The sequence below is a fragment of the Zalophus californianus genome, chromosome 2 (genome assembly GCF_009762305.2).
Source record: "Zalophus californianus isolate mZalCal1 chromosome 2, mZalCal1.pri.v2, whole genome shotgun sequence".
Classification (NCBI taxonomy): domain Eukaryota; kingdom Metazoa; phylum Chordata; class Mammalia; order Carnivora; family Otariidae; genus Zalophus; species Zalophus californianus.
In genome coordinates this window covers 58529582-58553343 of record NC_045596.1, presented here as the reverse complement: position 1 = coordinate 58553343, position 23762 = coordinate 58529582, and the positions used below count along the sequence as shown (strand labels likewise).

At 38.8% G+C, this 23762-nt stretch overlaps 1 protein-coding gene across 2 annotated transcripts; it reads right to left on the bottom strand.

Annotated features, from left to right (window-relative positions):
• Positions 1-23762, bottom strand: AFM (afamin). 2 transcript variants are annotated; one of them, XM_027600279.1, is made up of 15 exons: positions 23546-23762; positions 19699-19747; positions 19258-19390; positions 18149-18360; positions 17190-17322; positions 16507-16604; positions 15600-15729; positions 13898-14112; positions 8617-8749; positions 6163-6260; positions 5000-5132; positions 3797-4020; positions 2496-2628; positions 827-888; positions 1-170 (listed from the first exon to the last, which is right to left on the bottom strand). In XM_027600279.1, the coding sequence occupies exons 1-14, from the start codon at positions 23631-23633 to the stop codon at positions 853-855; spliced, it is 1815 nt and encodes a 604-aa protein (XP_027456080.1). In that variant the 5' UTR covers positions 23634-23762; the 3' UTR covers positions 1-170; positions 827-852. The 2 variants fall into 2 exon arrangements, with proteins under 2 accessions (XP_027456080.1, XP_027456081.1); XM_027600280.2 differs by having other exon boundaries at positions 23550-23637.

Sequence of the window (23762 nt, the reverse complement as noted above, 5' to 3'; positions counted from 1 at the left end):
TCAGTCCTCGAGAAATAACTTTATGATCTTGTTTATTGCTTGCTACAATAACACAGTTTCAGGTAAAGGTTACAGAAGGATCTTTTCACTGTGTTCTTCTCAGAAAATAAAATCCACCGCAGGCCAGATAGGAAGCAGGTAAGCCGGTGTTCCTCTCTTTTCCCCACAACCTAGGAAGAAAAAAATAGTATCTTATGCAACACAAGATTGTGAAATCGTATAACTTGGGTGATGGGAAGTCATGTATATAGAAAACTGTGAGGGGTAAGTATGTGGTATTTCTTATAGATCCAAACCTACTCCCTGTGGCAGTCCAGGCCTCTCTTCCCAGACGCTGAACATCATTTTGTTCCTAAAGTTTGTGTGTCTTACCTAAACTGCAGAGGAGAGAGCATCCTTCATGTAGCTTTGTGAAATCACAAACATACAGCTTTTCACTTATGAACATGCTGCTGTGGCAACACTCTTAGGACAGGTTTACTGAGGCCTGTCTGCCCATCTCCCCATCAATATTCACAGATTTCCACTGCCTCTCCATTCTCGTCCAGACAGCTGAGGGCGGTAGCAGAGAGGCAGAGGATTGGGTACCTTTCAGCTCCCCGGAAAGCTGCTTGAACAGTGAGAGAAGTGCTACCACAAACACGCCACACAGAGTGGTAGAGACCCAGAGAGACATGAGAGGACCAAGATGGACCTGTGGGGTACAAGGCACGTGAAATGAACCAGAAACAGACACTGAAGCAGCAGAAGGGAAAAGGCCGGGTGACCACACAAGCTATATTTGTGTGACATACATTTGGCATTTGGCTCAGATAGCAGGGATTACCTTTGGTGGGTTTTACTTTATATTTCTCAAGCTGCCTGGCTTTTGGCTGTCACTTTGGGGCCCTGAGAGGGAAAAAAAAGAAAGAAAAACACATAGAAAAATTTAAGACATGATTATTTAAATTTCGAGATGCATGTTGCCTTGAATTTTGGAAAGAAAAATTACAGCAGTCCCATCTTGTACAGGAAGACCATGAACATCCTTTCTTCAAGTGCCTTTTATGAACTGCCAGTGACTTCATCCTTCCCTTTCCATGGCCTCGATGTACACACTCACTCAGGGAAATGCTAGATGTGGTATGGGTTAATAACCTCAAATTACTTTATTTTTTAAAATATTGTATTTATTGGGCGCTTGGGTGGCTCAGTCGTTAAGCGTCTGCCTTCGGCTCAGGTCATGATCCCAGGGTCCTGGGATTGAGTCCCACATCGGGCTCCCTGCTCAGCGGAGAGCTGGCTTCTCCCTCTCCCTCTCCCCCTGCTTGTGTTCCTGCTCTCGCTGTCTCTCTCTGTCAAATAAATAAATAAAATCTTCAAAAAAAAACCAAAAAAATAAATAAAATATTGTATTTATTTATTTGACAAAGAGAGACACAGAAAGAGAGGGAATACAAGTAGGGGGAGTGGGAGAGGGAGGAGCAAGCTCCTCCCTGGATCCCAGGACCCTGGAGCATGACCTGAGCCGAAGGCAGACGCTTAACAATTGAGCCACCCAGGCGCCCCTCGAATTACTTTAAATATATGTTGTAAAAGCTAATAATTTGAAACACACACACACACACACACACACACACACACAAAATTCCCACAGACTAAGCACTCCCTTGGAAAAAGTGGAGGGCTGTCAGCCAGAATGAAGGCTGTGTGTGAGTGTGCATGTCTGTGACCAGGCAGGAAGGATAGGAGAGGCACAAGTTTGTGTGTGTGCGTGAAGTGTGAGTCTGGGGTGAAGTGAGAGTTGCTGGGAAAGAAATGGTGAGAAAGGAAGCTGGAAATCAGTGAAGAGCACTTCCAAGCAGCCATCCATTGAGGCTGGCCTTCACACATACCTGAGAACCCTGGACCACCACAAGCTGGCGAGAGAACCCAGTTACTGGAGTGAGAACACTCAGGGAGCATGTGTCCTCTCTTCCCCCTCACTACACGCACCCCCCCCACCCGCCAACTCCTCACTTTACACATGCATGCTGCTACAAGGCCATGAAGGTGAGACAGCCACCCCCTGAGAGACTTCACAGACTAATACCCTTCCTGCTCCCCTCCCTTTGGAGCTGATTATGATTTCCTTTGCAAATCAGTTTGGCTATTTGTTTTATTAAACTAACGAGGGATTAAAACAGGAGAGTATGGACCAAAGGTATAATTCAAGGATAAGTATCGCCATCCTCATTTACAGATGGTGTAGTACGGTTCAGTTTAAGTTATATGACCAAGATGACTGGAATTAGAACCTGGCTTCTCCTGACATCTTTTTCTTACACTGTGTTGTTACCAAGGAGACAGTGCCTGGGTCCTTCCACAGAGGAATATGCTGGTGACATCCAGCTCACGGGGCTCTCAGAGGCCTCAGAGACATTCTGGGGAGGAAGCAGGGTCCTATTGGGAGTTCTGTTGTATTTTGTGTGACCAGGAATACCCGCTGAATTTCAGCGGAAAAGAAATAGAACTACCTCTTCGTTAAAGCAGGCTTCAGGCCCTTCAGCTTTGCAACACTTCACCACCACGTCCGTGAAGGCTGTAAGCAATGACCTCAGCGCCTCATCTGTAAGTTCAGGCCTTCGCTTCACCATATTGACGAGAAACCTGTGACCCAGAGATGCCAAATAGAATTAATTAAAACTTCTTCCTTAAGCTCCTCTTCTCCAAAATGCTTGTCACAATATCACATATCTTGGGGGGCACTTGGTTGGGGAAAGTATAAGAAGTTAAAATATTCCACTTTGAAGGGGTCTCCCGAAGCTTTCCTGTTCAACTTGTGGGATGGATTTCAAGGCAACATTCTTCAGAGAGTTATGTAATTATAAACAAAAATGATATAAAAAAATGTGAACATATATTAGGTCTTCCTCGTGCACAGTACTGTAGATTATTATAGATTACTTTTGGTCTTTCTAGAAAATTCATTTTATTTTTTTTATTATGTTGTGTTAATCACCATACATTACATCATTAGTTCTTGATGTCGTGTTCCATGATTCATTGTTTGTCCGTAACACCCAGTGCTCCATGCAGTACGTGCCCTCTTTAATACCCATCACCAGGCTAACCCATCCCCCCCACCCCCCTCCCCTCTAGAACCCTCAGTTTGTTTCTCAGAGTCCATCGTCTCTCATGGTTCTTCTCCCCCCTCCGATTCCCGCCCCCCTTCATTCTTCCCCTCCTGCTATCTTCTTCTTATTTTTTTTTAAACATATAATGTATTATTTGGGGAGGGTATGTGCTATGGAAAATTCATTTTCAAACAACCTCTATTCCCTTTTTCTCAGTAGCTGAATGTTGTTTCCACTCCACTTGATACAGACAGTACCTAAGTCCCCCCCAAAAGTCTTATTCTTTAGCATTTGTAACATTGCCTGAGAAGACAAAAGTAAAATTCTTGTCCCTTTTAGGCCTCTTATTTTTTCAAACATTAAGCAAGATTCTCAGGGCAAATATCTAGGACATTCCCTCAGGAAAGTCCAGTTCATTATGAACCTGCCTGTGAGCCTTTTTGCTAGCTGCCCTAAGTCACCTTTCCAAATCACAGTGTACTAGACAATCCACGCCTAGCGAAAGAAGACTAGCTAGGTTTTGACTTATAAGCAACAGCAATAAATAGGCCCCGGTGTTTTTCTGGTTTGGAGAGACTGGACAATATGATAGAAGTAACAGGATTAGAACACCAAAATCACATATGCATCACAGTACACCTTCTCATTAATTATGTGCCTTCAGGCTGAAGAAAAAGATGAATGGAAGAGAATGTTTATACCTGTCTTTCTTTTTTTGGAGCTCCTCATTATGAGCCTGACATAAGTCTGTGTGAAAGGTAAATAAATCTTGAGGTGTGGAGGGAGGCACATATGTTTTATCAGCTTCCAAACCCTCAAAGCAGGGCCTTCTGAAGGCAAAGTTGGTTTTACAACAGTGGTCCACGTCTGGGTTGATGTTCCGATTTTCATTTATTCCACACAACTCTCCAAGAACTAAATCCATCTGTCCCAATGAAAGATGGAATTCAGATATGACTTTAAAACTTGAATAGAGTCTTGAAATATGGCTAGAGAAACAGATTGTTCTAAGATGACTGTTAACTGTACTCAGAAAAACCCATGCATTTGTACACATGATACTACTTGCAAAGCAAAGTAGAAGCTTGCATTATGACAAAATTTCAAGCCATTGCAATTCAAATGCCTGTGGGTTAATTTCTTGTTAGTTTATATACAAATCTGTAATTGTGAGCAGAGAGCTGCAAAACAGCCAACTGAAAGTGGCAGCCAAACACTGTGGCCCTCTGATTTATTCCCTTCCTGGGGTGTCCTCCAGGATAATCTCCACCCCAGTCCTAAAAAGATACATCCAAGTTGTGATTGGGCAGGAAGCATAGATTCTCTTACTGACCTGGTGGGGCAAGATTGAATTTGTAACATTACTTGAAATTACAAAGTTTCTTATATCATTCTGAAACAATATCCTTATTCCTGCCATCTGCCCTAACAATTTACAAATAACAAATTAGTAATAAGAAATAAGAGGGGCGCCTGGGTGGCTCAGTCGGTTGAGCGACCCACTCTTGATTTCGACTCAGGTCATGACCTCAGGGTCGTAAGATAAAGCCCTGCATCAGGTTCCATGCTCAGTCTGCTTCTTCCTCTCCTTTTGCTCCTCCCCCTGCTCTCTCTCTCTCTCTCTCTCTCGCTCTCTCGCTCTCTTGCTCTCTCCCTCTCACTCTCAAAATAAAAAAGTAAGAAAGATGATTTGGAGAACACCAAAAAAATACTTAATACATTCTCTTTTGCTTCTTAGGATTGTGATGCAGTGAGCCCCCCCAAAAACTTTGACATTCCTTGCTTAACAATGTTGAAAACAATGAAGAAAGGCATATAACTGCCTTATTGCTGTAGATCAATGAGTACAGCAGATGTCTTTTTTTTTTTTTTAAGGACTAGTTAGGTACGTGGGCCATGCTCACCAAATTATCAACGCAGGCAAACTCTTCACTCAGTGTGCAACAGGTGGCCAAAGCTGTCACCATTTCCTTGCCAAGAAAGGTCAGTTCTTCAGTGGAGACCTGGGGGGCTATCTTTGTGAATTTGATAAGGTAGCTGAAAGAACATTTGTCTGTTTGGTTCTAAACAAAAACAGATACCCATTTTCCCTTGTCTAACTGCTTGAAACCCTAACTCTTCAAGGCTAGGGACAACCAAGGTAAGGACAACGTGAACCTCGGCTTTCTCGTAAAATGGGAGAAACTGTCTCTTCACTCCCTGTTTTTCCCACACCCTGCCTCCTAGATTCTGCATTTTTGGCCTCCTCCTAATTTCATGGTAATCTCAGAAATTCTCAGATTTGCTCAGCCTGTCTTACCTGGGGGTATAGGAACTCCCTGGCAACAAATACCTTGGCTAGTATGTAAAATCCTGCTTGAAATCCCTTGCATAGTTAATAAATATTTTAAAGGGAGAATTTAATTAATAGATACATGTTGGAAAAGGATAATCTGAGATGAAGGGAACTAATATCTTTAATGGGCTGAGTTTGAGTTCTCAGCCAACAACCGGGTTGCAGAAATAGTGAAATCCTATTTTTTAAACTGTGTTTTGATTTAGAGACGTTTAGTTTAAACACACACTATATTACCCTGGTAATTAATTAAGAAAATCCAGAATAAACTGTGTATTATTCATGAATTTTCACAAGAGCACTAAAAAATAAATATTAAAGTATTAAACAAATCCAAAATTATTTCTATAAACTCGGTAAGAGGGGTTCAAAATCTGGGCAAACTATCTTTCCCTTGGGAAATTGCAACAACCTGAAGGTTCCTCTATCCCCTGCCTTCTCAAATGGGGCAGAATCCAGAGACTCTGGCTTTGGATTGACAAAAGCAAGTCCAAGTGAAAACTAGAGCATTAGAGAATCAATTTTCTGGAATCCTGTATTTCTTTCGTTTCTAGCCTCATTCCTGGTAAAGGCTTAATATGACAGCTTAACGCACATTCTTGACTTTTGTGTTTTTATTCTTTCCCAGGTTATGGATTTGCCATAACTGAAAGACTGAGCTGAATTTTTGTGGCACTGTTTATCTCACTTATCCTGGTCACAAGCGTTAACCAACTTGCGCAAGCAACTTACTAGTATTTCAAGTCATCTTTCCCCAAATCCTGGAAATGTGCACATTCGCGTTGTACTATCTTGAGGCTTTTCTCAGTTGTTTCATTGAATTTGTATTCCTAAAAATAAGAACAATCATATTTATGAACATTTTCTCTAAAATTTAATCACAAGCCTCATGTCAACTTGTCAAGTAGCTTTCATTTGTATAGTATTTTGAAAGTATCATTACCATATATTTCTCACTAAGTTGAGAGTAGTTTTCTTTATATGAGTGCGTAAGAATTTAAATCTTTTCAGCTATAAACATAGAGACGGCTTTTACTAAAATTTGAAAGTCCAAATTTTTCATTATCATCCTGTACATTTTTTAGAACTTTCCAGCTTACAAAGAATAATTCAAATCTTATGTTGACAATGATCATATTTGCTTATCACTTTCATGTGGCCAGAGTAGTCTTTCATTTTTACATAAAGGAAATCAGCCTTATGAAGTCAAATGACTGGCTAGAATGACCCCCGCTAGTCAGTATTGCTACAGAACCTTTTTAATCACATTTATTTTTATTTTATATCTTATTTTCCATCATTTAGAATTGGAACTTAAAACGTCCAACAAGTGTCTTCAAATATTTGACAAACTCTATCTCCTCAGCATAAAATTGGATAGTTATCTACTGAGTGGTCATCAGAGATAAAACTACATACCAGTGAATGGATGTGTGGGGCATACTGTGCCTCCATACGAAGAAAGAATTTTCTAGCACTATGATTCATTTAAGGGTCAGGAACAGACAGTGGCAGAAATAGACTGAAAGTCAAATCCTCTGACTTCATTGCTCAAATATGAATGGGTATAAACTGGCTTTTATGGTTAAGTGGAAGCAATTTTTTAGATAAAGCCAAAGCAACACATATCAAATGAATGAGAAACAAATCAGAAATGCCAAATAATTAATTTCCCTGATACATAAGGAATGCATATGAATTGACACTGAAATACACTAATTTCAAGAGGAAAATGGATAATGGGCATAAACAACTTATTCACAAGAAATTTATAATTACAATAGCTAAAATCATATGGGAAAAGCCTAACTTCACCTAAAAATCAAATAAATGCTTAAGACACAGTCACTATTTTTTACATATAAATCTAGCAGTTAATTTCCATGTGCAATGATGGCAAAGGCGGGGGTGAAGCGAGTATTTTCAAGCACTGTTGTACGACTGTATATACTTTCTAGAAAGTAACTTGGGCATTTTGTATCAAGTGTTGTTGTTGTTTTTTTTTAAGTCTATATACTTTGACCTAATAATTTCCCTTCGGATAATATATCTTAGGAAAATAGTCATAAATATTAATAGAGATGAATGAAATGAGATACTCACTTCTGGGTTGCTTACAAAATTAAAAACCTAACTAAATGTTCACAATGTCCAACACATGGTAGAACAGTTAAATAAATCATGATGATGAGATCCCATCATTTAAAATAAAGTGTTTTGAAGTCTGTTTAATGACATAAAAAGTTTTCTATGATAATAACTAAAAAATAGACCCAGGGGTGCCTGGGTGGCTCAGTCAGTTAAGCAGTTGGCTCTGAATTTCAGCTCAAGTCATGATTACAGTGTCCTGGGATCAGGTCCCGCGTCAAGCTCCCAGCTCAGTGGGGAGTCTGCTTGAGGATTCTTTCTCTCCCTCTCCCTCTGCTCTCTGTCTCTCTCTAAAATAAATAAATAAAATATTTTTAAAAATATATCAAAAAATTTAAGAAAGTATTATTTCAATCTTATTTTTAAACACTGATATATGCATATATGCATAAAAAAGGTGAAAGAAAATGTTAATTATAGCTATTTCTCAGTGATAGTATCAAGCTTTCATTTTTATCTTTATAACTTTTGGTACTTTCCTAATCATCTTTGATAATCATTTACTACTTTTACAATCATAAAAAATCCTATACAGCTCAATAAAATGCAGAGTACATAAATAAAGATCTAAATGTAAAATATTGAATGGGAAGATTTTTTTTTTCATCAACACACAGAATTAGTAGTTCAAAACATTGTGCAGAAACCTAACATAGTATCAGTCTTCCCAATGATTAGCCCGCACGGAATTTAAGTACACTCAGATGGGTCAATCACATTTCCTACTCCCTAGACTAGAGAAAAACTTTTTTTTTTTTTTTTTTTTTTAAAGATTTTATTTATTTGACAGAGAGAGATAGCGAGAGCAGGAACACAAGCAGGGGGAGTGGGAGAGGGAGAAGCAGGCTTCCCGCGGAGCAGGGAGCCCGATGTGGGACTCGATCCCAGGACCCTGGGATCATGACCCGAGCCGAAGGCAGACGCCCAACGACTGAGCCACCCAGGCGCCCTAGAGAAAAACTTTGATGTCAGCTATGAAAGGTTTGTTGTTAGGCTATGTTTTGTCCAGTTCTGTGAGCCCGGAACACTGGAACCTACTGCATGGCGGTAACAGTCTGGAGGGTTTTCTGTGTGGCAACACTCTTTCAGAAGATCTTCATACACTCCAGCAATTCTTAAAAGCTCCGGTATAGACAGTTCCGGATGTCTCCTTGAGTGTTCATAAAGAAACCTGTGATGTGTAAAATGTTTCAAACATTAGACCTTAGAGAAAGAACAAAATATCAAATCCTGCTATCTCTTAAGCTAGTCAGATCTTGTAACACTGACTCTGCTTTCAGATGCTAACTTCTTCCTCCAGTTTTGCTCAGGGAGTGATTTCAGAGGATATTTTGACTACAGGAAATCATTTTATAAAAGTTCTCTTCCGTAGAATGTTTTAAACCAACAGTGCTTTTACTTGAGAGGATAGAGTGATTAGTAATTCCGAGTTAATTATTAGGATGAGTTGATGCATAAAACATCAGAAATAGTATATCATGCTACCAATACTTTAGAAAATACATAGTGAGTCTAATTCTGTTGGAAACAGCATTCAAACCTCCAACTGGAGATGGTGGAAATATGGCTTGCTCCCCACTCCAGGGTCATCTTGGTGAGAGACTGGGAAGCCCGTGACTTCATCCCATCACTTGTCAAATATGGGAGTCCCCACCCCTGGAGCTCTAAGTCATTGGCAGTGGTTTCTATGGCCTCAGTGGAGGCTCCAAGGGTACAGGCGGTGTGATATGGGGAGAAATGGGAAAGTGAGAGGGAAGAGGCTAACACTTATTAAGCCCTTACTAGGTGCTAGCACTGGATCAAGCTCTGGGCATAGGAGATAAAGAAATGCTTCCTAGCCTCTGGAAACACTTTTCTTGTTTAACTTCACTAAGTCCTCAAGATCAGTACTACTCTATAGCTGAAGAAAGGAAGTCCAGACCAGGGAAGCACCTTGCTATATTAATGGAAGTGTAACATGAGAACACAGGTCTCTGGTAGGATGCCTAATTCATTCTTTTCTAAACAAATTGACTCTCTTTGCAGGAGAGCAGTGTCTCCACTAAGCACCCAGCTGTGCTCTTTACAATAGTTTTCATAATAAAACCTTATTGGGGCACCTGGGTGGCTCAGTCAGTTGAGTGTCTGCCTTCGGCTCAGGTCATGATCCCAGTCCTGGGATCGAGCCCCATGTGGGGCTCCCTTCTCAGCCAGGAGACTGTTTCTTCCTCTGCCTCTGCCCCTCCCTCCGCTCATGCTCTCTCTCTCTCTCTCTCAAATAAATAAATAAAATCTTTTTAAAAAATCTTATCTATCCATTCAAAGTAAGTTAAAGTGGCCTTCTATGTTTGGCAAGAGCAACACCTCACAAAAGTTTCTCAATTCCAGGGAACTCTGCATCCCTTTTTGGTTCAAAGTCTTTGATTCTTGGTTTTTGGGTTTTTTTGACATTGTCTCTCCTGCTTCTCCACCCTGCCTTCTCAATCTTATTTGTGGGGTATATTCCCAGACCCTAACGCAACTGCATTTACCCTTCAGAGAATCAAGGGCTTTTCTTAATATCTGATGTAAACCATGGACCTTTCTACAGGAATAAAATCACACCTAAAAAACAAAACACCCCACCAAAAGGCTGCAAACAAAAATTCCTAGAAGCCTAACCTAGCCTGGAAGATCTATTGAGATCTTATGTGAAATGTTTACACCCAGAAAGACTGCACCTTAAAACTCCTTTTCTGTTCAACAAATGGTGTTGGGAAAATTGGACAGCCACATGCAGAAGAATGAAACTGGACCATTTCCTTACACCACACACAAAAATAGACTCCAAATGGTTGAAAGACCTAAACGTGAGACAGGAGTCCATCAAAATCCTAAAGGAGAACACAGGTAGCAACCTCTTCGACCTCAGCTGTAGCAACTTCTTCCTAGAAACATCACCAAAGGCACGGGAAGCCAGGGCAAAAATGAACTATTGGGATTTCATCAAGATAAAAAGCTTTTGCACAGCAAAAGAAACAGTCCACAAAACCAAAAGACAACCGACAGAATGGGAGAAGATATTTGCAAATGACATATCAGATAAAGGGCTAGTATCCAAAATCTATAAAGAACTTATCAAACTCAACACCCAAAGAACAAATAATCCAATCAAGAAATGGGCAGAAAACATGAACAGACATTTTTCCAAAGAAGACATCCAAATGGCCAACAGGCACATGAAAAAGTGCTCAACATCGCTCGGCATCAGGGAAATCCAAATCAAAACCTCAAAGAGATACCACCTCACACCAGTCAGAATGGCTAAAATTAACAAGTCAGGGAACGACAGATATTGGTGGGGATGTGGAGAAAGGGGAAGCCTCCTACACTGTTGGTGGGAATGCAAGCTGGTGCAACCCCTCTGGAAAACAGTATGGAGGTTCCTCAAACAGTTGAAATTAGAGCTACCATTCGATCCAGCAATTGCACTACTGGGAATTTACCCCAAAGATACAAATGTAGGGACCCGAAGGGGTACGTGCACCCCAATGTTTATAGCAGCAATGTCCACAATAGCCAAACTGTGGAAAGAGCCCAGATGTCCATCGACAGATGAATGGATAAAGAAGAGGTGGTATATATACACAATGGAATATTATGCAGCCATCAAAAGGAATGAGATCTTGCCATTTGCAACGACGTGGATGGAACTGGAGGGTGTTATGCTGAGTGAAATAAGTCAATCAGAGAAAGACATGTATCATATGACCTCACTGATATGAGGAATTCTTAATCTCAGGAACAAACTGAGGGTTGCTGGAGTGGTTGGGGGTGGGAGGGATGGGGTGGCTGGGTGATAGACATTGGGAAGGGTATGTGCTATGGTGAGTGCTGTGAATTGTGCAAGACTGTTGAATTACAGATCTGTACTTCTGAAACAAATAACGCAACATATGTTAAGAAAAAAGAAAAAGAAGAAGATAGCAGGAGAGGAAGAATGAAGGGGAGTAAGTCAGAGGGGGAGACGAACCAGGAGAGATGATGGACTCTGAAAAACAAACTGAGGGTTCTAGAGGGGAGGAGGGTAGGGGGATGGGTTAGCCTGGTGATGGGTATTAAAGAGGGCACATTCTGCATGGAGCACTGGGTGTTATGAACAAACAATGAATCATGGAACACTACACCAAAACAAATGATGTAATATATGGTGATTAACATAACAATAAAAATTAAAAAAAAAAAAACAACTCCTTTTCTGACTCAGCATGCTCAGTGTTGCTCCGTGATTTCTCCTCAAACACTATGTTGTAACATGATGATGGTGATAAAAAAATTGCTTCCATTTGACGAGCACGTGTGTCAGGTAGAAGTGAAACACACTACCTCTAACGTTTTGTTCAGTTTAATTTGAGTTAATACCCAAAACTCATGAGAAGCAATAGAACACAGTGGTTTGGTTCTACGAGCAAGAGTCTGGTGCCTGACAGCTCCCATTTGAATCCTGGCTCCACCGCATATCATCTGTGTGACTTGGGAGCAAGTTACTTAATTTCTGTGCTTCCGTCTCCTTTCCTATAAAAAGGGATAATAAAAGTATCCTAACCTTAGAGGATTGTTTTGAAAACTAAATTAGTTAGATGAGAAGCACTTAACATTTGGTAAGTTTTCACTAATCTCTCTGTCTTCCAGAGCTCCGGGTTCACATACAAAATTGTCTCATTATACTTGAGACCACATGGATGGACCTGGAGGGTACTAGGCCAAATGAAGTAAGTCAGACTGAGAAAGACAAATACCATACGATTCCACTTATAAGTGGAATCCAAAAAAAAAAAAAAAAGACTACAAACGAATAAACAAAAAGCAGAATTAGACCTATAAATACACAGAACAAACTGATGGCTGCTGGAGTGGGGGGATGGGCAAAATGGGTGAAGGGGAGTGGGAAATACAGGCTTCCAGTTCTGGAATGAATATGTCACGAGCATAAAAGGCACAGCATGGGGAATATAGTGAATGGTATTGTAGTAGTGACATACGGGATCAAATGGCAGCTACGCTTGGTGATGAGCCTAGTATAATATATAAGCCTGTCAAATCATTATGTTTTGCACCTGAAACTAATGTAACATTGTGTGTCAACTATATTCAAATAAAAAAAAAAAAAACTGTCTCATGACCTTCCCAATTGTTACTTCATGTGTACCTCAAAGTCAGTGTGGTCAGATCCAAACATATTCTCTTTCCCACAAAAACTTCAACCCATACTTCCCGTCTCATTGAATCTGAAAACTACTTACCCAACCACCTAAGCCCCAAACTGGGATTCATTCCAGATGAAGTTTCTAAAAAACAAAAGTGATTTTGTCCTCCCTTATTCTTCAGTGAAAGCCCTTCAGTGGCATCTCGTTACTTAGCACGTCTGCATGATCTGACCGCATAGACTTCTCACTACCCTCTCTCACTACGAATACCCTACACAAAGCCACAAACACACCGGGGGGTTTTATACTTCCATCCATGATCTACCTCTTCTGTCTAGATTACCAAAATGTCTTTAACTACCTCTTCCCTATCAAGCCTTTCCAACTTTCCCAAGTACAATTGACCACTCCCTTCTCTGTCTCTACATTATGGGTCACATAGTGCTATCGGAAATAGAAGAACATGTTGTGCATTCATTTATTTATAAGTCTGTCTCTTTCCCCATGGCATTCCCTGTTGATGAAAGCTTACTGCAGATAAAAGCTCTGTCTAACCTCGTAGAGTGCCTGGATTATGTTTCATCACCAATAAGCTTGGAATGAATGAATATTCTTATATGAATTTTATATATGATGATGTGAAACACAGTGAGGTTAACTTGTCCTAGTGACCCAACCAGATCTCAAAGCTAGTCCCTTTGGCTCCAAGTCCACTAGATTCCTTTGAACGGCTGTGGAGTGGCAGAGCATGGCAGTTCAGCCCACAACTTCCTAGACCAGACCTCCTCTGGTCAAACCCTTCAACAAGTGACTTAGCTGCTCTGTGCCTCCATTTACTTATCTGAAACGGTGGGGCAAATCGTACTGGTTCATGACTGTTGTGAGAGTTAAAAGAGATCATCTACATCAAGTATTGAGTCCATTGTCTGGCACGTATCAAGTACTCAATAAATGTTAGCCATCCCTATAATCACACAGTTCCATCTTCTTAAAATCAGGTGAAAACACCATAATCTGTAGCCATGATTTTTTTTTTAAATCACGTGATACCCAATGATTTAAATGGTTCCTATTCCTTCCACCCAAATTAGCCAAAACAGGTCAAATCATAAGTTTCTGTTTGCCTTATAAATTTCAGTATAGACTTATGTTACTCAGCCATGAAGATCGTTTGATTAGCATCTCGTTCTTCACACACATTTTCGCTTTCAGTAAATTTCACTTCTCTTAGAGCTAAGTCCTTTGGTCTATCATCTTTATTTGAGGAAATGATGCACTCGCCACGCTCTGGCATTTTCTTTTCACAGCACTCTTTGATCTTGCTGGAGATGGAATCTTGTTTGGAACAAATATGGCTCATAACCTTGCTCTGTAGGACAGAAGAATGAAAATTACTTTATTTTCATCATTTCTTCAGGGTTGGATTTTCCTTCATAATGAAATGGTTGTGTATACACAACCAACCATGTTCCTCACATCTGGAATTGCTTCGTCAGATAATTTGATCACAATATTTAAATTTTGTCTTAATGTAATACACATGAAGTTTTCACATGAAGGCAAGTTTATTTCTGATTTCAAATGCTAAAATTATGAAAATTTTGAAATGATTATAAAATCCACATTTCCATAACCAAACAATAAAAAAATAGTGAGTGATATTGCTTTTAATTGGAGTCCGATTAAGGACAAAATAATTCTTGGAGACATCTGTTGTCCACTGCTTGAAATAAAATGTATATATCTTCATATTCTAAAAATCAAGTTAATTAACATACAGTTTTGCTGTGAATTTTAAAAAGTAAAACTGATTAAAAGTCACTAAGAAAAAGCCTCATTTCAACTAAGAAGGCAGGATTTTTTTTTCTTTTTGTCTAAAGATTTGTTTATTTATTTAACAGAGAGGGAGAGAGAGAGGAGGAGGAGGGGCATAGGGAGAGGGAGACAAGCAGATCCCCTGCTGAGTGGGGAGCCTGGAGCAGGGCTCAATCCCAGGACTCTGAGATTGTGACCTGAGCCGAAATCAAGAGTTGGACACTTAACTGACTGGGCCACCCGAGCGCCCCAGAAGGTGAGATATTTTTAATGAAATTGTGTTACTTTTGTGTGCATGAACAACTTAAAGTAAGTCAATAATATATATACCAGTATATATGCCCTTAGAAAATCACTTTAAAGAATAACATAAGAGTTATTTTAAATTAACATCTCCACTTATTTGACAAGACTGCTCCTAAATAGCTGGAGGAAACTCAGAGAAAGCGGTTCTTAAAGATATAATGGTAAAAATTATTCTCTGAGCTTTACTACTTAATTTCTAATATCTCTAAAAGAAGATGTGCAATATTAATGAAAATGTCAATATGCCTTAAATGACTCTAAATTCCTAAAGTTTTATGTCAAGGACATTTAGCTGTGTAAAATAGAATCTGTTGAGTAATCTAATAACAATTCCATGTGTAAAAAAACCCAAAGTTTTATTTGAGCTTATTTGTTAACATTTTATTTTTTTATTTTATGTTATTATTTAACAATTTAACATTCTTTTTTTAAGATGTATTTATTTATTTGAGAGAGAGCAGGGGAGGAGGGGCAGAGGGAGAGGGAAAGAGAATCTTCACGCTGACTCCCCGCTGAGCTCGGAGCCTGATGCGGAGCTCGATCCCAAGACCCTGAGATCATGACCTGAGCCAGAACCAAGAGTCAGCCGCTTAACTGACTGAGCCACCCAGGCGCCCCTTATTAGCATTCTTATTTCAGGTGGTAAATAAAGTAGCCACGTATGAGGAAACTTCAGATTAAAAAAAACTGGCTGCCCCAAATCACTATTTTTACTTGGTTTTAGAGAATATTTACCCTCTCATGGATGCACTGCACGGCATCCCCTTCACAGCATCCATCATACTTGGAAGAAACATCTTTTAGGAGGGAGGTAAGTTCCTTAAATGCAATCTTGGGAAATTTCTGACTAAGTATAGCAACATTTCTGGAAAAAGAATTGAGAAGCCACTAAAACAACTTCAACAGCAAGTGAGACAAGGGGGACTTCTTGGCTGATACAGTATAAATAGCTGCAATAAGAATTGGAACCCTTGTTTTATTCACAGGTATCTTTACCAAATAGCTGTTTATTTGGGGCACAGCCTGCAGGATCACTCAGCAGCTCTTGGGTTGATATTTTGAGTCCTGGACCAGGAACAGGATAAAAAGGACTGAGATATATGCTCGCTTCCATAATTTTTATAGAAAAACACATTTGTCAGGACCACAGCTTCCTGCTTTGAGCCCATTCAGGGATAGATAATCCATCCCAGAACTCTTTCCTGCTGATGTAGTTAAAATCTCGGACTTTTTCTCAAGACATTGCAATAGCACCATTACTAATTAGTCAGGATGAGCACTAGAGATAAAAATTATCCTTATAAAGTTGTCTCCTAGTCATTAAAGTCAAAGATGAATGGATACATCCCATCTAAAGCACTTGGAGGTTTTAAAACCCTGGTTGGGAACTTCCAGACCAATTCAGATTCCCAACTAACCAAAGAATATCTCAGAAGTAACCATCTTTCTCTCTAGGGTCTCCCCACTTCCCAGGTCTTTTCTCATTCTGAACTAGTATCCTGGTTCTGAGCTATCCATGTGGACTGAGAATGACCTCAACACCCCTGGAGAAGAATAAAAATAAAAAGTCATCAACAATTTAACAAAAATGGGACACAGAGGAGAAAACATAAGCAAAGACAAGATTCGTATTAAAACTCACATCGATTCTAAGACTTGCAGTCCAAACTTCATAAGTGCCCCACAGACATTTTTTTGAAAAGAAGATGATGCTTTTAAATATTGTATGACAGGTTCTGCCTGAAGGAGAAAAAGAAAATTCTATTGAAGCAAGAGCAAAATCCTATTATTCTCTTATCTCTTAACTACATCTCAACCAAATTTCCCAAAATTTGCTCAGAAACAGAAAATCTATGGGATTTTTATCCTAATAAGTTTATATATCAAAAGAAACATGTATTTGTGGCACATTATAGAAGTTAGGCCAGTCTTCCTGATGACTAAATTATGCTTGGTGGGAAGGTGTGTTGTGAGCTTGTCCATCTCCAATGGGATGATTAAATTTTATGGGTAGCCAAAAGAGGGCTTGTCCAGAATAAAAGATAAATGCCATTTTTACCCTATCACTCACTAAGGCTTTCCTCCAATTTACAAGGAAGGCAATGCTAGAAGAAAGACCCTGGAAATAAGCAATTGTCTTTCAAGGGTCTCAAGTGGTAAGAAATTTAGATCAGCAGCAGGTGGACAAAGGGTTGGAAAAAACCATTGAAAGTGGCAAGAAAATGATAAATGGCAAACAACCCTTTTCTATAAGTTAACTTTCAGTAAAGATCTGCAGTGTGGGGTGACTACTTATCATTTTCATGAAATAAATGCAAAACTCACCTTTGTCCGAAAGCAGTTAGCTTTGTCTTGTTCTTCACAACATGTTTTAGTCATCTCCTCAAAACGAGCAGCAACAGTTAGAAGTGTAGGGGCAAAAACAAAGGGGTTCCTTCTGGAAACTTCATATATATAACTATAAAAGAAAAAAGAGGGAAGGAGGGAAAGTGGTTAAAAGTGGGAAAGAAATTTTCCAAAAAATGGTAGACAAGGGATGGGAAGAAAGGGGAAAGGAAAGGAAAGATAGAAAAAGACAAGAAGATCAGGTTGCAAAACTGAAAGAGGAAGGACTTCCCATTATGGAAGGCTTCAATATAAGACAACATTATCCAGTCTCTAATAAAAGTTTTATCAGTTAAGTTGCCAACTCCCAAATCAGAGTGATGATTACAGTTTTCATCCTGAACACTGAACTATGGCTGCTTCCAGACAGTCAGCAGCTCTCCCTTCCACATTCAAAGAATAGCTACCTGTGCACACTCCCTCTGAGATCCAGGGATTTTATTTCCTTATGTTCAGATCCACTTGTTATTTAAGTTTCAATGAGCACACCCCTTTCCAGAAAAAAAAAAAAATCTCTGCTTCTGTAATTATTGCGCTATTGCAAACAGATTTTTGGTAAACATCCATTGATTTAATGTTTACCCTCAGTAAAAGCTCCACCTTCCTTTTGGGAATACTAGATTATTCCCTCCAGTAGCAATTTGGCACCATGCACACACTCTGTTCTAGGGCTTACCACATTAGAAAAACATGTATCTTTATTGAAAGGATCTTGAAAGTAGATTTCATATCTTATTCATATTTATATCCTCAATGCTGAACACAGAATGTGACCCACAATACACGTTGAATGAATTAATCCATCAATGAAACTAGCTATGTTCCTTTGGAATAGATACCGGACTCAGCCTAAGAATAATTCTTCAATTAGGTAATCCTTCTGCTAAAAGAAAACTTACTTGTTTAGAAAAGATTCTCTGTTATTTTTATAAGTCTGGCATTTCTCTTCAGGATCCAGGGTAGGAAGAGGAGGCAGAAATCCTACATCAGCTTTCTTATTATGGAAGAAACAAAGTTTTCTTTCCAAGTCAACCTTACTGCAGCAGTGTGAAAAATTATGCTTTTGTGGCAGTCCCTCCAGAGCACATATATTTTCCAGTAAAACATCACTCTGGACAACAGAAAAGTAAAAGACATTTTATTCATTGTAAAGTTTTTCAACCTTCTGAGATGACACAATGAATGCAATGAGTGATGAGTGTCACCCTTCGGGAAAGAGATTCCAATTTCGCCAGTATTACCAATAAAGCTTTGCTACCCACACCTGTGACAACCATCCCACACTTTGGGAAATTTTTTCTACCCTGCCTTGGGAGCCTTTAACCTCTTACTCCTTCTTTGCTACTTACATTTCTCTTATATAACAGCTTTTTCCCTTTCTCTCAAGGTGATGAGGTCAGAGTGTGAATGTGTTGGTAAAGTATTAGCAGTAGTGTTTCGTAATAGTCTTCTAGAAATGCAGATGGTGAGGTGCCTGGGTGGCTCAGTCTGTTAAGCATCTGCCTTCGGCTTGGGTCATGATCCCGGAGTCCCGGGATTCAGCCCCGTGTTGGGCTGCCTGCTCAGCAGAGAGTCTCCTTCTCCCTCTACCTCCTCCTGCTCTCGCTCTCTCAAATAAATAAATAAATAAAATCTTTAAAGAAATAGAAATGCAGATGGTGACTCTATTTGGCAGAGGCCCAGAAAAGGGGGTGTGACAATAGAGCATATACTGAAAGAGGCAGCTAAGAAGGCTACCTCTGTACTTCTGTGCACATTGTCCAACTATTGGCTACCTCCCTGCCTGTATACATATGGCATGGACTGCCACCTCGTAGCCAATTCCGTCTATGCACCATAATACAGAATTGCATCTCTCCAAGGAAAGTACCTTATCCTAAATTCCAAAGTCAGGCAAAATAAAAAATGAGGGGGCATGGAGCATCTCTTTTTTTTATATATTTCAAGCCAAAAATTCTCTGTTCAACAAATAAGCGTATTTGTTTAAAAATGCAAACAATTTACTTACAGCTAATTTGTAACACATTGGGAGTGTCACGTCACCCAAGCATTTATCTCTATATTCTGTCATGGCTTTTACCAACACTTCTACTTCTTCAAAGGAGATCTCCTGAATATACTGAGCAAGTGCGATGATTGTGCTGCAACAGTCCACAGAGAGTACACAGTGATCACCTGTAGAATTTCCACTTCTGTCCAACAAAAACTCATAGAAACATCCACTTACTGATTAGTCTCAGGAAATTATCGAAGTGTGAGGGCTATAAATTTTACAATTTCTTGACAATTCAATTGCCTTATCTGAATTTTATGAGTAATACTGTATTTACTTTTTAAATACAGCTTCTATTTAATTGAATTACTTTTGAGAAGCATTAACATTTCTGGAATATATCAGATAAGATCATATAAACGCCATCATCATAAAAAATAGTTTAGAGAAACTCACATATATCCAACATTCTCCTCTATAAATTTCTGGGTGATACTGACATCATCTGAAAAGCAAAGATATATAGGTTATTATGTATCCTGGTATTTTAACATTTTCCCACCAAATAACCATACATGACATCTATATTTACGAAGTATAAAATAGAAAACTCACTGTAGAAAGTAATTTGGCATACTTAACAAGAAGGAGAAAAGTCATATGAACCAAATTTGAGATCTTAATCACAGCCTACTATGTACTCAAGAGATATTCATTAAGTTGAATTGACTTGAATTAGTTTCAAACTGACCAGACTTCAGATTTGCCCTTGATGTCTCCCCAGCCACAAATGTCAAATCCAAGCCCCATTTTCATGCTAAGTATTTATCATGTATGACTAGGAAAGCAATATGAAGATTAACTGATACGTGATGTATTGCTACTACAAGGCACAACAAGAGATGCCATAGTGTGCTAGTAGTCAGTATAGTTTATAATGCCAGCCAGACACAGATATTTAGATGATCTCTGGACTAGTCTAAAATCATTGATTCTGTCCCAAGGAGCATATGTTAATCAGAGCACACTTATATTTGTCCACATAGACTACTTTTATGGAGGCCTTACTTTTGCAAGGTATTGTGCTGGACAATATGAGGCAATCAGTGATAATTAAGACATCTCCCCTGGACCTCGGGTCTCTAAGTACTCTCATAGTGCAAGTGACTTATGAACATGACTATAATCCAATTTAGAATGTACATGACATTCTAAATTAATATGGGTAAGTTTATGACAGGAATGCTTTATGATCCTTGGGTGAGAAACCAGAAAAGGATTATAGCAAGAGTGGCATATGAGTTGAATCTGAAAAAACGTACAAGATTCCAGCTAACAGAGAAATAAAGAGGCTCATCTCTCTGTATAGAGAGAATAATGTGAGGGAAATTACAAAAGTAAGAAATCTTGGGATGTATTTGGAGAAAGTCAATTAATCCACTTTCGTGAGAGAGTGGGTCATAAAGAAAAATGGAAACTAGGGTAGAAAGGACTTGAATCCATATCCTGGGGGTCTTGCACTTAAGTCTAGGAGTTTGGGCTTCAGTTAGAAGCTATGAAGAGCCATTGAAAATGTTTATATAGAATATTATTTCTTTTTTTAATTGAAATATAATTAACAGACAGTGTTATATTAGTTTCAGGTATACAACTTATTGATTTGACAATTCTATATATTACTCAATGCTCACCACAATAAATATAGTCACTATCAGTCACCCACACAACATTATTACCATATTATTGACTATATTCCTATACTGTACTTTTCATCTCCATGACTTATGTATTTATTTTATGACTGGAAGTTTGTACCTCTTAATACCATGTATTTATTTCACCCATTCCTTCACCCACCTTCCCTTTGGCAACTTTGTTCTCTGTATTTAAGAGTCTGGGTATTTTGTTTGTTTTGTATTTTAGATTCTACATTAAAGCGAAATCATATGGTATTTGTCTTTCTCAGTCTGACTAATTTCACATAGCATAATATTCTCAAGGTCCATCCATGTTGTCACAAATGGCAAGATCTCATTCTTTTTTATGGCCGAGTAATACTCCATTGTATATATACACCACATCTTCTTTATCCATTCATCTATTCATGGACACCTGGGTTGCTTTTATATTTTGGCTATTGCAAATAATGCTGCAATAAGCATAGGGTACATACATCTCTTCAAATTCATGTTTTCATTTTCTTTGGTTAAATAGCCAGTAGTGGCATTACTGGATCATATGGTATTTTTTATTTTTCAAGGAACCTCCATACTGTTTTCCACAGTGGCTTGCACCAATTTACATTCCCACCGATAATGTATGAGTGTTCATGTTTCTCCACATCCTCACCAACACTTATTATTTCTTGTCTAATTTATATGCAACCACAAAAGACCCTGAAGAGCCAAAGCAATCTTGAGGAAGAACAACTGGATGTTTCACAGCCTCAGATTTCAGGATATACTACAAATTTGTAGTAATCAAAATAGTATGGTACTGGCACAAAAATAGACGTATAGATCAATGGAACAGAATTGAAAGCCCAAAAATAAGCCCACGTTTATATGGTCACATATAATATGTGACAAAGAAGACAAGAATATACAATAGGGAAAAGACAGTCTCTTCAATAAATGGTGTTGGGATAACTGGACAGCTACATGCAAAAGAATGAAACTGGACCACTTTCTAACACCATACACAAAAGTAAACTCAAAGGGATTAAAGACCTAAATGTGAGACCTGAAACTATAAAATCCCTAGAAGAAAGCATAGGTAGTAATTTCTTTGACATCAGGCTTGGCCACATTTTTCTAGCTATGTCTCTGAAGGCAAGGGAAGCAAAAGCAAAAATAAACTATTGAGACTATGTCAAAATAAAAAGCTTTACACAGAGAAATAAACCATCAACAAGATTAGAAGGCAATGGGAGAAGATATTTGCAAATGATATATTCAGTAAGGGGTTAATATCCACAATCTATACAGAGCTTATACAACTCAATACCAAAATACCCCCAAGCAATCCAAGTAAAAAAGTGGGCAGAGAATCTGAATAGACATTTTTCCAAAGAAGACGTACAAATGGCCCAACAGACATCATTAATCATTAATCATCAGGGAAACACAAATCAAAAGCACAATGAGGTATCACCTAATATGATTATTTCTATATGCTAAGAAATATCAGGCAGGTAGTGGTATAGCTAATATGCAGGGAATTAGAAATAGACACAGACACAGACTAGAAATAGACACAGCCTGACAAAGAGAAAGTGACAAGAACTATTTGCCAAAGAGATGGGTGGGAGAATGAATGGATGGATAGAAAAAAAGCAAGAAGCCCATTAGGTGACATTTGTAATTGTTCTACTGAGAAATCAGCAAGACATGAATTTTGTTAGGAGTAATGGAAATGTAAAGGAAAGCACAGATGCAAAATATATTGAAGAGACAAAAATCAACAGGATTTTTGAAGAAGTCATTACAAGGGGCAAAGTAGAAGAACTCAAAAATGACCATTCCTCAAGCAGCAAAGTAGGAGAACTCAAAAATGACCATTCTTCAAGCCCTGTGACTGGCCTCACTAGATTAGACTAACAGGCACTGTGGGGAGTATGAAATTAAGTCAGATACAATCCGCATCTCCAGAGCCACGGCAATGCGTATGGAACTTTTGTGCAAGTTACAAAAAAGTCCTTCATCCATGCCAGAGGGATTACAAAAAGACACTTATTCTAAACAAATGAAGTTCAAAATGTTCCCCCTTTGGGAAGAAAAAATATATGTCACCCTTTCCCCCCAGGCTGACACTGCCTTGGCCAGATTAATGAGTATGTACAAACTTGAGAGTATTTATAAACTGTGCAGTTGGAAGAAGCAGGGTCCTGCGTACCCTAAAGGTGTTTACCACCTAGTTGGGAGATACGTTGAACAACCATAGATTAAAGAAAAATCCCAACTCACATCTCATGCTTCACTGTTACCATACACTATATACACTTGCAAGAAATACTAGTATTTTTAAATCCAAATTATATAACCCAGCAACACTTTCTATACTGCCATAAAGCTGGTGACCATTTGCTGGGTCAAAGAGATAACTACTATCTCTGTCCATAGACTGGGTAACATGACCATGAAAATACAAAATCTGGGAAGGTTAGTTCAAGATATGTGACCAGTATATATAAGCTCATGGGGGGAGGGGAGTGAAAAATTAAATGGAAATAAAACAAAGTTAAAAAATAAGAAATTATCCCAACCTAGTCATTCCTTAGCTAATATACAAATAAATTTCTTACCTACATCTTGAGGCTGTGTGGGCAGGGTTAGGGATTCAGGCACAAAGAACAGGAAAATAACAAAACCTGTAAGTTTTAACTGTTTCATTTTTTTTTTTTTTAGAAATCACATTCACAAAAGAAAGTAATGTAACTGAGGAAGATCAAGTTTTTATATTATTCTTTGACACTATTAGTAAAAAAGTAACCTGTTTAACCTATTTCTCATATACCTCAC